This window comes from Dermatophagoides farinae, chromosome 4 (genome assembly GCF_024713945.1).
Source record: "Dermatophagoides farinae isolate YC_2012a chromosome 4, ASM2471394v1, whole genome shotgun sequence".
Taxonomy (NCBI): domain Eukaryota; kingdom Metazoa; phylum Arthropoda; class Arachnida; order Sarcoptiformes; family Pyroglyphidae; genus Dermatophagoides; species Dermatophagoides farinae.
The window spans coordinates 2,741,652-2,757,399 of NC_134680.1; the positions used below are offsets into that span (position 1 = coordinate 2,741,652).

Sequence of the window (15,748 nt, forward strand, 5' to 3'; positions counted from 1 at the left end):
ATATTCGACTTTTATCAAAACAATAACGATGAGAATAAATTTACAACAAAGAAAATTACGTATCGGCACGAATTTTGTAAGTTTTTTTAAAATTTGATTTGAAATTTAATTACATATAGAAAAATGAGTCATGAAATAACTTGACTAAAAGTCGAGAAATATTTCAATGGCATTTATGATCGAATTATTTCATGACTCATTTTTCTATGTGTACGTCCTAAAAAAATGAGTTAAAATTTTGTTTTCACAATAAAAAAAAATTTCCAAAGAATCCACCATATTCAGCTGTTAATTTAAATCATCAAATTCATAATGGTTTTGAAGATGAAATGTTTGTAACATTGGCCAAATATTTTAATTTTACATTCAATCTAATTGATTTTAATGGCCATTATGGTATTGTAAATGATAATGGTGAATGGAATGGTTTAATTGGCGGGATGATTAATGATGTAAGTTTAATTGTAAAAATTTTCAAATACTTGAGCAAAAAACCTTTTTTTCTCATTAAAAAAAACAATAGTCAATCGACCTTGCCTATGGTGGAATTGTAATGACTCCTGAACGATATAGAATGGTCGATTATCTTTATCCACATTGGATTGATCCATTAACATTTATAACAAACACTGTGAAATCTGAACAAAAAATGAATAAACTTTTACGACCATTGAGCATGCCCATATGGATTACATTGATTATGGTTTTTATTTTATTTTTTCTATTCAATTTTGTTCACGATGCTATTATGTCTCCAATAATAAGATATCATAATAATAATAATCGAAACAATCGTGAAGAACATTTAGTATGGATTGCATTGCGAGAATTTTTTCGCCAACCATATCAATGGTTCAATCGATTAAATTTGTCGAAAAAAATTACCATTATATGTTGGACGGTCGCTATACTAGTATTGACCAGTACTTACTCCGGTTGTCTTTTATCTGAATTAACCATACCGGATCGTAATCAAATTGATAATATTTGGGAATTATTCAAAATGTTTCGTTCTGGACAAATTATAATGGTCGGTTCAGCTGTTTCAATGGATATTTTTAAAACGGTAATCCTTTAACATTTATACTACACACACATGTTGAGCATAACTTAATCCTTTTTTTAAATTACAGAAATTTATCGAAAATAATAATGTGATTACAAAGAATTTAAATAATAATATGATCATTACAAAAAATCGTAAAGAAGGTTTAGATTTTTTATTTGATAAAACAAATGGCAAATTTAATAAACGTAAACGGAATCACCCACAACAAATTGGAATGCCTATGACGAAAAGTAGTGGTGATTTTCTACAATTTATTTTAGGTAAAGATTTATTATATCTACCACCGATTAAAATAGATTCAACTATTATATCAATGTTGGTTGCCATTCCAATCAATCGAAAAACGTTCAATAATCATCATCATCATTTTTCCTATTATCATGAAGAATTTAATCGAGTGTAAATATAATAAACAATGGTGATAATAAATTTATTGTGATGATTTATAATTCTCATTCAAATAGGTTAGCTCAATTTGTTGGCTGTGGTTTAACTAAACGGTGGTCAGATAAATTCTGGCATAATGAACAATTAAATAAAGCATATCAGATGGAAAAATCGGGATTGACATCTAACAATTATTATGATGATCAATCATCAACATCAATACAAAAAATACAAATGCGTATGGAACATTTGGAAATTTTATTCAATATTTATTTGATATTTTTATTACAAACATTCATTGTTTTCATCATTGAATTGTTTAGAAAATATAAAAATATTCATTCATTGAATTTGATGATTTATTTTTTGTCCAAATTCATCAATTCAAATGAATAATTGTGACATTTTAAACATCAAAAATCATAATAATTTGTTTTAATTAAAAATTAATAATAAAAAATGACTGGAATATAATCGAATTGTGGGAAAAAAAGTTTGTACAAAATAAAATTGGAAATTTTTTTTTTTTTTGAATAAAACAGAACAGAATGAATTAACAAATGATAATAATTCAAACAATGCTTTTGCAAATGACATTTAGAACCAATGAATAGAAAGAATAAAATCAAATAATGTCAAAAACATACGGATTCTACACATTACAAAACACACACACACACACACACACAGGGAAAACTGGAAAGAACATTTTGGACCTCATGAATGTCTATGAATGATTGGTCGAGAGCCACCCATTGTTGTAATAACCGAAATAGATGAATATAAATATAAGATCAATGGAAAAAAAAGAAAATTATAATTTTGCTAAAACAAATAGAATAAACAAGAAAGGTTTTTCATACTAATTCTATCCAACGCCCATTAATTCTGTTGTTGTGAAAAAAAAAAATTTTTTTTTTCGTCAAATCACTCACCCACTCACACATTCATTCCACAAACATCAATGCAATGATGATAATAATACCATTTGTTATATTTGTAACACTTACTTAAATTTTGGTATTAAGAAATCTAAATTTTGTTGATAAAAAAAGAACAAAAAAAAAATCCAATTTCATTTTTCAAATAATCCACATCTTCCACACACTGTGCGTACAAATTGTTTGAGATTAATATTTGTTGGTGCGATAAAACGCAGTAAATAAGTTATTTTCATTTTTAAAAAAAATGACAAAACACACACACACACATACAACTTAACAATAAATAAAAATAACACATCAGACGCCAACACACAGTTACAGTACGATGAACAATTCTCTAGTCGATCGCAACATCATACATAATTGATGTGTCCAGAATCCAATATGATAATATGATGAGAATAAACAGATATTTTATTTTTCTCTACTTTCTGGCTCGATTTGCATTTTTTTTATTCCTGTTAGAATTAATAAGAATTGGCATTAAAAAACAAAATGTTCAGAAAAAATTAAATAAATGCATTATTATTAGGTAATATATCAGTGTTGAGAAATTTCTATTTCTCTGAACTTGCATTTTGATATACGAAAAAAGTTTTCGAATAACTTTAACAGCTGTTCGAAGATTGTATAAAGAGAAAAACCATTTCTTCATCTATAATTAATGATTTAAAATCAAAATGGACAACATACATACATCAGATACACAAAAACGTAACACATGATTAAAATCTAAATAGATAGAAAGAGAAATAATATAGAATCCGAACGTTCTTTGTATTTTCGACAGAAAATTGATACCTGTGATGTTGTAAAATCATAATAATCATCATCAATTAATTATAATGATGGTTATTACAATAATTCTTTATCGTTATTATCAAGAATTCACATCTGCAACAAATCTATGATTATTATTTTTGTTTTTCAGAATTCTAATGAGTAATTATCATGATGAAGTAATAATAATGATGATGATGATGTTGGAAATAGAATATGAAATATGAATCGATCGATCGATCGAAATCAAACAGAAGAAAAAAAACGATATGCTCATCAAAGTCAATTGTGTGTGTATCCCCAAAACGACAACAACAATGATAATGATAATGATAAACGAGAATCGATCTGAATCATTATCATTATTATTGATAGAAAAAGAAAGAGAGAGAGGGAGAAAAAAATTGGAAACAAATTCCAAATTCATAGGAATTATGTTCCAAAATAGCCATATAGCCTCAGCAACAACGACAATAGAAAAATGAATAATAAATGAATATCTCCATCCCATCGTTGATGTCATTGATGGTAATGGAGAAATGAAAAAAAAATTGGTTGTAGTCGATGGTGATAACAACAACAACAACAACAAATAATCAAATGCATGAAACTTTTGTTCATGAAACAAACACACATACATAGACCCGGGTCAGTCTTGGTTTCATACCATACTTTGGTGTTGCAACTCTTTAGATGATGAACGATACGAAAAAAAAGAGAAAAAAAAATTACAAGACATTATTATTAACGCATTCGATCGAATGAACGCGATAGAATTTAATAATTTTCAACTACACACACATACACACATAGAGACAAGATAGAAATAAAAAAAAATTGACCACATTAGATTTACAACATATATTAATAGCTAATAACAACAACAAAAAAAACCAAATAGCCTTATTGTCAAACAGTAAAAAAAAATAGTGAGAAATTTAGATACATACAAAAAAATGTCAATGTTGGTTGTGGTGATGGCAATGTTAATGATAATTGTTATTATCAATAATAACACAGTATTTGAAATAATGATGTTCAGTATGAAAAAAAAACTATTAGATTGGTTCATTGAATCAAAGATTATTTTTTATTTTCTCTCTCTCTCTCTCTCTCTCTCTCTCTCTGTCTCTGGATTTTGCTTGTTTCCACAAAATTGACCACAAAAAAGAAAAAAGAATCATATTTATGAATGTCTTGTTTTTTATTTTTTCTGTTTAGTAAGGATAATATTCTGTTGAGGTAAAAAAAAAAATATATACAGACGTCTGGACATTGTACACACTCCCACACACACACATGATAATCATTTAATATATAACCGGAATTTGTTATTTTCCAGTTGCCCAAAACATGTGACTTTCGTTTTTTCATTATTATTATGAAATTGAATTCGATCCAGTGATGGTTAGAAAAAAAAATTTCGATTCCGATTTTTGTTCATTTTATTTTTCATTGTTCTACATTGATAGTGTTTTTTCCTCTTTCTTCATTCAATCCGAAGGAATGGTCGATCCAGAGAAAAAATGAACAAAAGTTCAGCAAATATTTTAATAGCTTTTTGATTAGATTGAGTGTAGAGTTTGTTTTCTTTTTTTTTTTGGTGAAGCAAAAAAAAAATTGCTACGTGATTCATTCCTATTTTAATACTAGTTCGTATTGCTAATGGAGCTAAAATCAACAAAAGAATCGACCAAACAAACAATTAAATATCTACTATCATGAAAATCGTAAAATGATGATGATGATAAATAAAAACTGAATCAAATTTTACTCCACACACACACACACAAATCCAACAAAAATTTCATATAATTTTTTCCAGATATAATTTGAGCGTAAAAATTTTCAACAACAACACCAACGATAATAATAATGGAAATCCAAGAGAAAAAACAAATTTATTTCAATTTTCCATACAGCATTACGTTTTTCTCCCTCTCTCTCTCTCTCTCTCTCTCTCTCTCTCTCTCTCTCTCTCTCTCTCTCTCTCTCTCTCTCTCTCTCTCTCTCTCTCTCTCTCTCTCTCTCTCTCTCTCTCTCTCTCTCTCTCTCTCTCTCTCTCTCTCTCTCTCTCTCTCTCTCTCTCTCTCTCTCTCTCTCTCTCTCTCTCTCTCTCTCTCTCTCTCTCTCTCTCTCTCTCTCTCTCTCTCTCTCTCTCTCTCTCTCTCTCTCTCTATTCAAGGATGAAAAAATAGAACTGAAACCAGAATCGAATGCGGAATTTTAAAATCTCAAAACTACTATCATATATGTCATGTGCAGTTCGTTTATTTCTTGCATATAAACACCGTATTCATATGGATTTTGGAATGTTTGATTGTCTGTATTGTATGAAAAATAAATGGTAACAACAACTGAATTTGATTGGAATTTTTTTTTTTTTTTTGAAAAAAACTGAAAAAAAAATTTCTAAAGAATGAAAAGAATAAGAATTTTTTTCTTTGTGTCTAATTTAAAATTTAAATACAAAAAACAATATAAATGTTATATAAGATAAATATCAACATTGTAAAACGGTCAAAAGGCGAGGTGAAAAAAACATTCTTTTTTCAATATTAAAAATGAAAATAGGTTGATTTAAATTTCGTAATTTGGAATTTTGATTTTTTCTTTATCAAGCTCTCTCTCTCTCCCTTTATTTTACGTACGTATGTGGCTGAAAATCATCATCGTCAGAGAATCGCAAAAATTCATTTGAATCAAATTGCTTTCACTACTCTGCGCTGATCAGAATTCAAGAATTTATAACAAAAAAAATAATTAAGGAAAAAAATTGAATCAATTTCAATAAATGAAAGAAAAACGAAGGAAAAAGATAAGTCAGAATTTTTAGTTTTAATCAAACAAATAATTAGTTTGATTAATTAAAATAGATTTTAAAATGGAGACATTGTAAAAACGTATACCATAAAAAAAAATTCCCTGACAAGTATTTGATTAATAATGAAAAATTTTTATTTTTTTTAAAAAAATTTGATTTCTATTCTCCATCTCTCTCTCATCTAAATTATTAATGCGCATGATTTGAATTTGCAATTTGGTTTTTTTCCATCTCATTTTCATGGCCCATTACCGAGCAATCTCCGTTGCACACAAAGAATGGCCAGAATATGACAATGATTCTTGACAATTGGATCATATCAGACCATTGATGGTTCGGATTCCATGTCGAATATTCAAAACGAACAACATTTTACAATCAACAACAAAAAAAAAACAGTTAAAGTTTCGTAAAAATTTTATCGATCAAATCAGGATAAAAAACAACAACAGTGAATAAACAAAAACAATCCAAATCGAAATTGATTGAATTGAATTCAGCACTATAAAAACAACCAAACTAATCACCTTATATGACTGCCAAAAAAATTCTGCATCGTTGTCTGTGTGTGTTAAAAATTAAAACTTTCAAAATTCGTTTTTTGTGAATTTTTTTCTATCAATTCATTTAAATTTATTTTTGAAAAACAACTTCATATTCGATGACTTAATGTTTTTTTTTAGTTCAATTCTATTCTATGATTTCGAATTCGAAAAATTGATTAATCAGAATATTCTGTTTATTATTTTTTAAAGTGCGTGGCATTCACACACACCTGCATTATGTGTGTGCGTGTGTGTGTGTGTGCATGTGATTGGTACATATGAAAATTAAAAACACCAACATTAATGAATTGGCAATTTGGACAAACAAACGGGGAAAAAACGCAACTAAATTGAAATAAAATGAAATAAATTTCAAACTAAAACATATAAACTTTTAATTCCACATTATAGATGGCAAAAAATGTGAAAAAAATTCATAAATGAATATTAATGAACAAACACACACACACACACATACACACGTCCACTTGAAACATACAAATATCCAAACTACTATTAAATGGTAAGTAACGAAAGTATTTTTTTTTCATTATCTTTATCATTATATTCATCATCATCATCATCATCATCATCACCATCTCTCTCTCTCTCTCTCTCTCTCTCTCTCTCTCTCTCTCTCTAATTGAATACCATTTGCCGTTAATCCGTTGTACAAAATATGCACATACTAATATTTATTCATTACACTAAATTCATGTAATTATTTTTCTTTTTTTTTTTAGTTCCACTACATAAACGAAATAATTTCCGCTCTATTAATTAATTTCATTGATTAACACAAATTCATTAACATTCGATAAACACAAACAAAATAAAGCTAGAGAGAGAGAGAGAGCGAAGAAAAAATAAATGAAATGGAAATTGAAAGGAAAAAATTGATCCATGAATGAACCAACTGAAATGAAATGTTTTTTTTTTTTTTTGGTAAATCGCATTTTTTTCGTCTTCTAGTTTTTCTTCTTAAGAACTTGAAATTCAGATTTTTCAAAGCGATGGTAATGATATACGTCAAATGAAAGTCAACGAAACGAGAGAGAGAGAGAGAGAGAGAGAGGGAGAAAGAACGGAATATTGGAATAAATGAAAAGTTGGTTGCAATGATGAAACAAACTGAACATGGAATACATACATCAAATACGACGCATTTCATCATTGTTCTAATCTTATTTGAATCTAATCTGATCAAGCATATTGTTTTTTTTTCTCTGGAAAACAACTGAAAATAATTGAAAAAGACTGTACATTTATAAGCGTGTGTCGGGAGGAGAAAAAAAAGTCGATGAAAATTCCAACAATGAAAATGTGGCGTAAATTAAAATTTTTCAAGTTAGAAACAAGACAACAACAACAATTGTTGCTGTTAAAAAAAAAATATGAACATTTTAGATGTTTTTTCTTTCACTCTTTTTCTCTGCCAGAATCTATTTGTCATTTGCAATTCCTCACACCCACACCCACACACACACACATATAAAGTGGTACATGTTTTCATTCATAAATACTATTAACCGGAAAAGAGATTAACATGCTTTTGTTCATTCGAATTGGGTGTATCAGTCAGTGTTTTTTCTTTTGTTGGTAGTAAAGAAGTAATAAAGAAGAAAAAAAAATGAAACATTTGCCATTAGGATTGAATCAAAAAAAAAAAAAAAAAAAAAAAAAATAAAAATAATAATAATATTTCGATACATTAATGATTTTTTCGTTTTCGTGCATTACACATCAAAATAACACATTAACAAAACCAAATACCAAGACTTAGAACATATATCAGAAAAATCAGTTGCTGACAAAAACAATTCCCTGACACACATTATCATCATCATCATTTTCGTCAAAATCACTACAAAGTTGTTTTCCAATTGATAATCCTAATGACTTGTAACGGAACTAAAAGTATTTCCATCATCATCATCACAAAATAATATGACAATTGATAATAACCAAAATGATATGTCGAACAAATATTGAGATGATGAACTAATGTGAGAAAAGAATAAAGTGAAGGGAAAAAAAATCTCTACTATTGATAGTGATGTTTTTGTTTTGTTTTGTAAATTTTGTTAAAATAATAGCAACGAAAAAAATTTTTGCAATTTCACCACGATATTTTTCGATCGATTTCTGCATATCATTTATGACATTCGATAAAGACAAAATGACAAAGAAGACTTGAAAGTAATTTTCCGTGAATTTTTTTTTATAGCATACAAAATTCATTTCATCTTCGATCAGTATTTCCAATGATTATGAACATTATCATCATCATCAAAAGGGAAGGAAGAAAAAACGAATAAATTTTTTTTTCTTGCAAAGTATAAGAATATATAAAAATTTAAATTTTAAATTTTAATGCATTTTTACATTTAAATGGATTTCTATTTTCACTTTTCACATTCCATAATGGTCATTCGACGATCAATCATCAATGTGAATTAACCGCCATTTTTTACAAAATAATGACACTGATGATGATGATGGAATAAGATTTTGTTTTAAAAATTTTAAAACAACACACCCATAACAATAAATTCATTATTTATTTACATGAAGTGTATCTGTGTGTACGTGTGGAATGAAAGAAAGAAAGAAAAAAATTATTCTGTATACAAAGAAAATTAGTCTCCTCATTTGATGGTAAGAGATGTAAAGCGAAATTTTTTAGAATTCTTTAAAAAAAATGAATAAAGGTTAAAATAATGGTTATTGGTGCATGGGACACATTGAAAAATTCCAGGATTTTTTTCCTTTTAAATTCTGAAACTAAAAAAAAAAACAAAAAAAAAACGGAAATTCCCACAGGAAGATGCCATTCGAATTTGTGTGACCAAATGTGCTGGAGTTAGTTTGGTTGTAGATTACATATGCACATAGTTGAGTGTTTGTTTGTGTTTGAATTGAATTATTTTTCAGTTTGTTTCCAAGTCGAAATGTCTGGATGGAAAAAAAAGAATGAAATCTGGAAAAAAGGGTCATTTAGATGCCGGTGATCATTATATTTGAAATCAAATGTCATCAATCAATTATATACGTTAATAATATTTCTAGTAGAATTGAATTTCGAGTATTACATTCGTTGTACATGCTGTTGTTGTTTTTTTGTTGTGATGAGAATATTCCAACAACCACATCCTATTTCTATTTCCACAACATTCATCCATTTATAATGGCTATGGACACAATTTATAGAATTTTCTTCAATTGAACATAAAAAAAAATTGATCATTAAAAAAAGTTATACTGAATTCGAATACAAATCATCGAATATGAATGATGATGATGGATGATGGTCATGATATTTACGATAATTGGCTTCTATTCGATAACTATAACCAATTTTTTTTTATTTTCCTTTATTATTACTACTTAAGTAAACGTAAACATTGTTTGTCTGTGTTTGTGTGTGTGTGTGTGTGTTCAGTCGTAAAAAAAAATTTATGATAGATGTCAATAAAAACAAGATGTTTATTATTAGAATTCAAGCGGAAATGATGTCAAAAACCGAACACGATTTCCTTGGAGGATATTAATGTTTTTGTTTCAATTTTTTTTTCTGTTTTCCACAATTCATTTTCATATATATATCACATTCAAACTAAAAAAAAATGTCATAATCATTTTTTTCAATTCAAATTTCAACAAGCATCATAATGAATTATAGATTAATTGATGTAGGATTCTATTCGAATGTAACAAACAAAAAATCATGTAATGATACTGGTCACTATTTATACATTGTTTGTTCATTCTCATGTTAAAATAATGTAAACAATTTGAAAAAAAAACATTCAAAATTTATTATTATCGAATATCCGGTACATTACAGTGACGATTGTCTCGTTTCGATTCAATTTCATTAATCATTACAGTAACAACAATAATAACAACAATAACATAATCAAATAGTCAGATAAATGTCAATAAATGCACTAAAAAAACAAACGAAACAAAATTTACAGGTAATTTTCAATCCATTTATTTGTCAAATGTTTTCATTTGTCATTCGCATTCTATTTGGAAAAAATTGACAAACACAATCTTAGAAAATCAAACAAACACTTGATAAAACGCATCATGTGTTTGGCTTCACAATGATAATGATGATGATGATGATGATGATGATGAAGTCTAATTCAAATCCGGTAGAATTGAAAACAAAATTCAATCCATTGTTTTCGTTATATATTTATATATTATCGACATTTGATTGTTTTGAAATGTTTTATTGTCAATAGTTTTTTTTAGCGCAAACAAAATAGTAGTAACAAATGATTCTGAAAAAAAATGTGACAATGAAATTGAATGAATGAATCAATGAGAGAAATGATTTCATGGATTGAAGCTAGAAATTTTTGTTAAGATTTCTATTTACAATGTTAAGGTTATTATTTTATTTTATTTTTTTTTTTTTTTTGTTATTTGAAAGATGGTGAACGGCTGTTGCCAAAAAAAAACAAATGATGAATGATGAAAATTTGATGAGAATTTTGTAGGTTTTTTCTTTCTCTTTCTACTTTTCTTTTGTTTCCTAAGCTTTTATTGAATTTTTTGTTTATGAAATTTGTACCAAAAAAAAAAGTTTTTTCTTTTCAATTTCGCCCGAAAAAAAACCTAACAAATATCGAATACATTGTCAAAAAAATGTCATAAAATGTCATTGAAAATAGATTATCAATTTTCGAAACAAATAAAATTGTGAATTTTGAATTGAAAACAAAAAAAAAATGCAAAATTACTCAGAAAATTTTGGAAAAGAAAATCATCATTATCAACAATATATCACTAAAATCAAATTTACAATAATCAATTCTATAGTGAATATCGAAAACAAAAAAAAAACAACAGAAAAAAATGCTTGCACTATACATCCATTTATCAATTTTTTCCACCACTTTCACCATTCCCTTACCCCATTCTTCACCATCCACAACTGAATATTAATAAATTTGAATACGTCATTCATTCATTCATTTATTCATGAATATTATTATTCATTCATTAATCATTGTTTTTCAATAAAAATACAAGAAGTACAAGGATTAAGTTCTGTTATTATTATTGTTGTTGCTTCGGTTGTTTTCAATTAATAACGTTCTTCATTTCCATTCATTCATTATGGTGTTTATCGTTTGGTTTTTTTTCTTCTTCAAAAATCTTATAAAAATGATATAGATGACAAGAATTTAGACAAATTTTTTTTATTGATATTCATAGTTCATTTCTTTGACTAATTCTGATCTTTATTTTATTTTACATTGTATTCTCTCCAAAAAAAAACTAGGAATGATCAAACAGAAAAAAAATTCATTTTTTTCATCTTGAATAACTAATAGTACAACAGCAACTACAAACATTTTTTTTTCTGTAATCACAATGGCAACAATAATTGATCAATCATTACCACAGATTGAATCATTTATGATTATGGAAACAATAAATTCATCATCGACAACCATCAATTATGAACAACTGCAACAACAACAACAACAACAACAACAACAACAGCAGCAACAACAATTATTGAATAGTTCATCATCATTTACAATTGATGAAATATATCAAGCATTAAATAATGAAACAATAAAATTATTTCTACGTTATCATCATCATTGGTTCCATTATCTGGATCTAATTGAACGTTCGACTGAATTGAATATGATATTTAAATTATTTTTATATAATACATATTTTCTTGTATTCATCATTGGTATTATTGGTAATATATTAGTATGTTGGGTTGTATTTCGTCATCCATCAATGCGTTCAGTAACAAATATATTCATCTCGAATCTTGCATTATCCGATATACTTCTTTGTTTATTTGCTGTACCATTCACACCATTATATCTATTGACATATAAAGAATGGATATTCGGGCCAATATTCTGTCGTCTAGTACCATTTGTACAAGGTTTGTTTTTTTGTTTTTTTTTTTAGTTTCAGAGAATTATATTCCAATTTTGAATGAATCATATTTAAATTGCAAATTTTTTTTTCTTTTTTTATTCTATTTCAAATAAAAATAAAATAAAGGAATGTCCGTTTACATATCCGTATTGACATTAATGTCTATAGCAATTGAACGTTATATGGTTATTATTTATCCATTTAAAAAACATTTAAATATAATACATAGTGTTATAATTATTATAATTATTTGGTTATTAGCATTTATATTGACATTACCATATGGAATATTTATTGATCTAATACCTGTACCACAAACAACAACATCGACATCGGCAACAAAATTATCACCATCAAGACATCAACAACAACAACAACAACAGACACAATATCAATATTTAATGTATCATCAAAATGATCATTTTTATAATGAAACAATATCATCATCATCAACAACAACGACGAAATCGACATTGATAATTACAGATGATGAACAACAACAACAACAACGTTCAATTGAAACATTGAAAAATTTATTACAAAATCTACATAAACGTAAATGGTATTGTGATGAAGTATGGCCAAATGATCAATTACGTTTATTATTTGGCCTAATGACAACAATCATGCAATTTGTAATACCATTTTGTATCATAACATTTTGTTATACAAAAGTATTTCTACGACTTTGGTATCGTATGCATAATCGTTTAGGTTTACGAAATTATTCATCACAAAGACAATGGTTAGAGAAGAAACGTGCACGTCGTACAAATATGATGCTCATATTTATGGTTGTTATATTTGTTATCTCTTGGTTACCATTAAATACATATAATTTGGTTAGTCTTTGATTCATTTGTTTCTTTTTTTCTCTGTGTGTATGTGTCGGTTTATAATTTAATTATATAATATCTGTTTTGTTTTTATTTTTGCTTACTCTCATCACCATACCATATAATCCATTATAATGATTAGATGGAAGATTTTTACATACCAATCGCATATTGGAAACATTCAAGAGCTTTATTCATGACATTTCATTTGATTGCAATGTCTTCAACATGTTATAATCCATTCTTATATACATGGTTGAATGATAATTTTCGCAAAGAATTCTATACAATATTCACATCCATTATGCATCGTTTACAGTGGTTTTTGTATCGTAAACGACAGAAAACAACCAATCAAAATAATAGAATAAATAATGATGATAATGATAATAATAATAATAATAATGCAATCGATATTAATCGTGGCGATATAACCACCGGTGTTGGTCGTAATATGGTATGGAAACAATCAACATTTGGTGGCGGTTGTGTTGGTGGTAGTAACAGTGGTCGTCTTGTTCCTAAAGATAATTTAGGTTTGTTTGTTCAACAGAATCGATTAACATTTTTTTATTATTGTTTTTTTTTATTTTTTTCCCCATTGAAATCAATCAATAGAAACAACACGTACTACAAGATTAAATCTAACGACCAATATGGACGATGACGATAATGATGATGATGATGATGGTGAATTAATATCGATGACACAGATTGATACAACAACAAATATGGTTACAAATATGGAATCAATTAATGAATTAGAATTACAAGAAAGTTTATTTATAACTAGCCTACAGAATGGTATATTGGCTAGTCATATTATTCATAATAATGGTCAACTAATTAATTAATAATCATTATAAAGGAATGAATTCTTAAATTTTTCTTTAATCAAAAAAAAATTATATATTTTTTAAGAATAAAACAGTAAAAAAAATGATTTAAATTTTCATATTTGACCTGCTCATCAGCTCACCAATCACACATACAATACACACACTTGTTGATATGCTTTTTTCCTTATTCTTTTATTGTTTTTGTTGTTGAAATAAATATTCGTTTCGTTCAATTTTGCATAGTTATTTTTTTTGTTTCGTTTATTGATTTAATTTATATTCAGTTCTTTTTTTTGTAAATCAACTTTTCGTTAATAGAAATGCAAAAAAAAAATTGCAACAGATTTGGGGTAAACTTGACGACTGTCGATAATGGGGGGAAAAGCGGTAACTGGGGAAAGAAATTTCAAATAAAACACAAAAATACCAGAGAGAGAGAGAGAGAGAAAAAAAAAGCATCGTTTTGATGTTTTTCATATTTGTTTGTTGTCAATTCTCTGATTATTTTAGGCCAATATAAAGCCATTCATCCATTTCAGAAATATTGTCTATCGTCATCTGATTCCTAACAAAAAAAGAAAGAGTGAGTGAGTGAGTGAGAGGTAATACTTTGTTGAATGATGAATTTTGACGTTTCAACAGAATTTTCCTTTTTTTCGGTTTGTAGGTTGGCATTATTATCATCATCATCATCATCATCATTTTTTCTAAAGCTATGTTTTATGTAACATGAATCTTTTTTCGATGAAACCGGATCTACCTCACAAAAACAGGTTTCAAATGTTCAAAACAATGGCTTTATTAACTTATCAAATACTAAAGTTAAGCTATCCAAACACACCCACACACATATATGATTTCAAAATGCACGAATTATAACTATTCAAAATCATTCAAGGAAAATCACTTTCTTCATCACCATTATTTGACCTAGATTTTTTTTTGTTCATTCCTTCGTTGTTATCGCTTTTTCTTGGATTCTGGATCATCAATCAATTTCAAATAGCAATCAATGGTGTGTGTGTGTATGTGGCTGTCAACATCAATCAAACATTGCATTGTTGAAGCCAAAACAAGTTTGCTTGCATAAACAAAACAAAACAAAACAGAACAAAAAAACCATTCAATTTCAAATTGATGAATGTCATCAAAAAAGATTGATTGAAAAATGTTGTCAACCATCAGAATTGATTGTTGTTTGATTATTAAGTGATGTCGATAATGTTAAATAATTCTTATTTCAATTCATTGTGTGTATTAAAAAAAAAAAAAATAGAAAGAAGAAATTGTAGTAGACCATTGTTGTTGTATGCCATCTTAAGTTTCAACAAAAACATGAAACATTGAAAAGTGGGATTCTTCAATTACACTACACAACGCCCACACCAATACCACGTCACTTTTGTTTTGTCAAACTATAGGAAAAAAAATTCCGAAATTTTTTTTTTGGAACCAACGATATCTTCTTTCTCATATTTTTATTTGTAATCATCACTTATCTTATCAATTACGTAAATTATATGATGAATAAAAATTATATTTTTTGACTTTAATTCAAGCTATATATACTACGCGCACATACATGTTTTCAACATT

The 15,748-nt window shown here is 27.3% G+C and overlaps 2 protein-coding genes across 3 annotated transcripts; both read left to right on the forward strand.

Moving 5' to 3' along the window:
- The first annotated feature begins 14 nt into the window (after nt 1–14).
- Nucleotides 15–6,989, forward strand: LOC124500501 (glutamate receptor ionotropic, delta-2). Its single transcript, XM_075729959.1, has 6 exons — nt 15–76; nt 270–452; nt 524–1,066; nt 1,134–1,468; nt 1,534–1,694; nt 6,961–6,989. The coding sequence occupies exons 1-6, from the start codon at nt 29–31 to the stop codon at nt 6,987–6,989; spliced, it is 1,299 nt and encodes a 432-aa protein (XP_075586074.1). The 5' UTR covers nt 15–28.
- On the forward strand, nt 6,331–14,385 carry LOC124500502 (RYamide receptor). 2 transcript variants are annotated; one of them, XM_075730016.1, is made up of 6 exons: nt 6,359–7,072; nt 11,852–12,481; nt 12,604–12,829; nt 12,914–13,319; nt 13,456–13,849; nt 13,932–14,385. In XM_075730016.1, exons 2-6 carry the CDS (start codon nt 11,944–11,946, stop codon nt 14,165–14,167), a joined length of 1,800 nt encoding a protein of 599 aa, XP_075586131.1. In that variant the 5' UTR covers nt 6,359–7,072; nt 11,852–11,943; the 3' UTR covers nt 14,168–14,385. The 2 variants fall into 2 exon arrangements, with proteins under 2 accessions (XP_075586130.1, XP_075586131.1); XM_075730015.1 differs by having other exon boundaries at nt 6,331–7,072; nt 12,604–13,319.
- Nucleotides 14,386–15,748: the final 1,363 nt, after the last annotated feature.

What these genes read in the sequence shown, in the direction of transcription:
- LOC124500502 (XM_075730015.1), top strand. Translation starts at nt 11,944, where the DNA reads ATGGCAACAATAATTGATCAATCATTACCACAGATTGAATCATTTATG. An exon ending in TCTAGTACCATTTGTACAAG is followed by an intron (nt 12,482 to 12,603) that starts GTTTGTTTTTTT and finishes AATAAAATAAAG; the next exon opens with GAATGTCCGTTTACATATCC. An exon ending in CATTAAATACATATAATTTG is followed by an intron (nt 13,320 to 13,455) that starts GTTAGTCTTTGA and finishes TATAATGATTAG; the next exon opens with ATGGAAGATTTTTACATACC.
- LOC124500501 (XM_075729959.1), top strand. Translation starts at nt 29, where the DNA reads ATGAGAATAAATTTACAACAAAGAAAATTACGTATCGGCACGAATTTT. An exon ending in CATGAAGAATTTAATCGAGT is followed by an intron (nt 1,469 to 1,533) that starts GTAAATATAATA and finishes TCATTCAAATAG; the next exon opens with GTTAGCTCAATTTGTTGGCT. An exon ending in AATACAAAAAATACAAATGC is followed by an intron (nt 1,695 to 6,960) that starts GTATGGAACATT and finishes TCCACATTATAG; the next exon opens with ATGGCAAAAAATGTGAAAAA.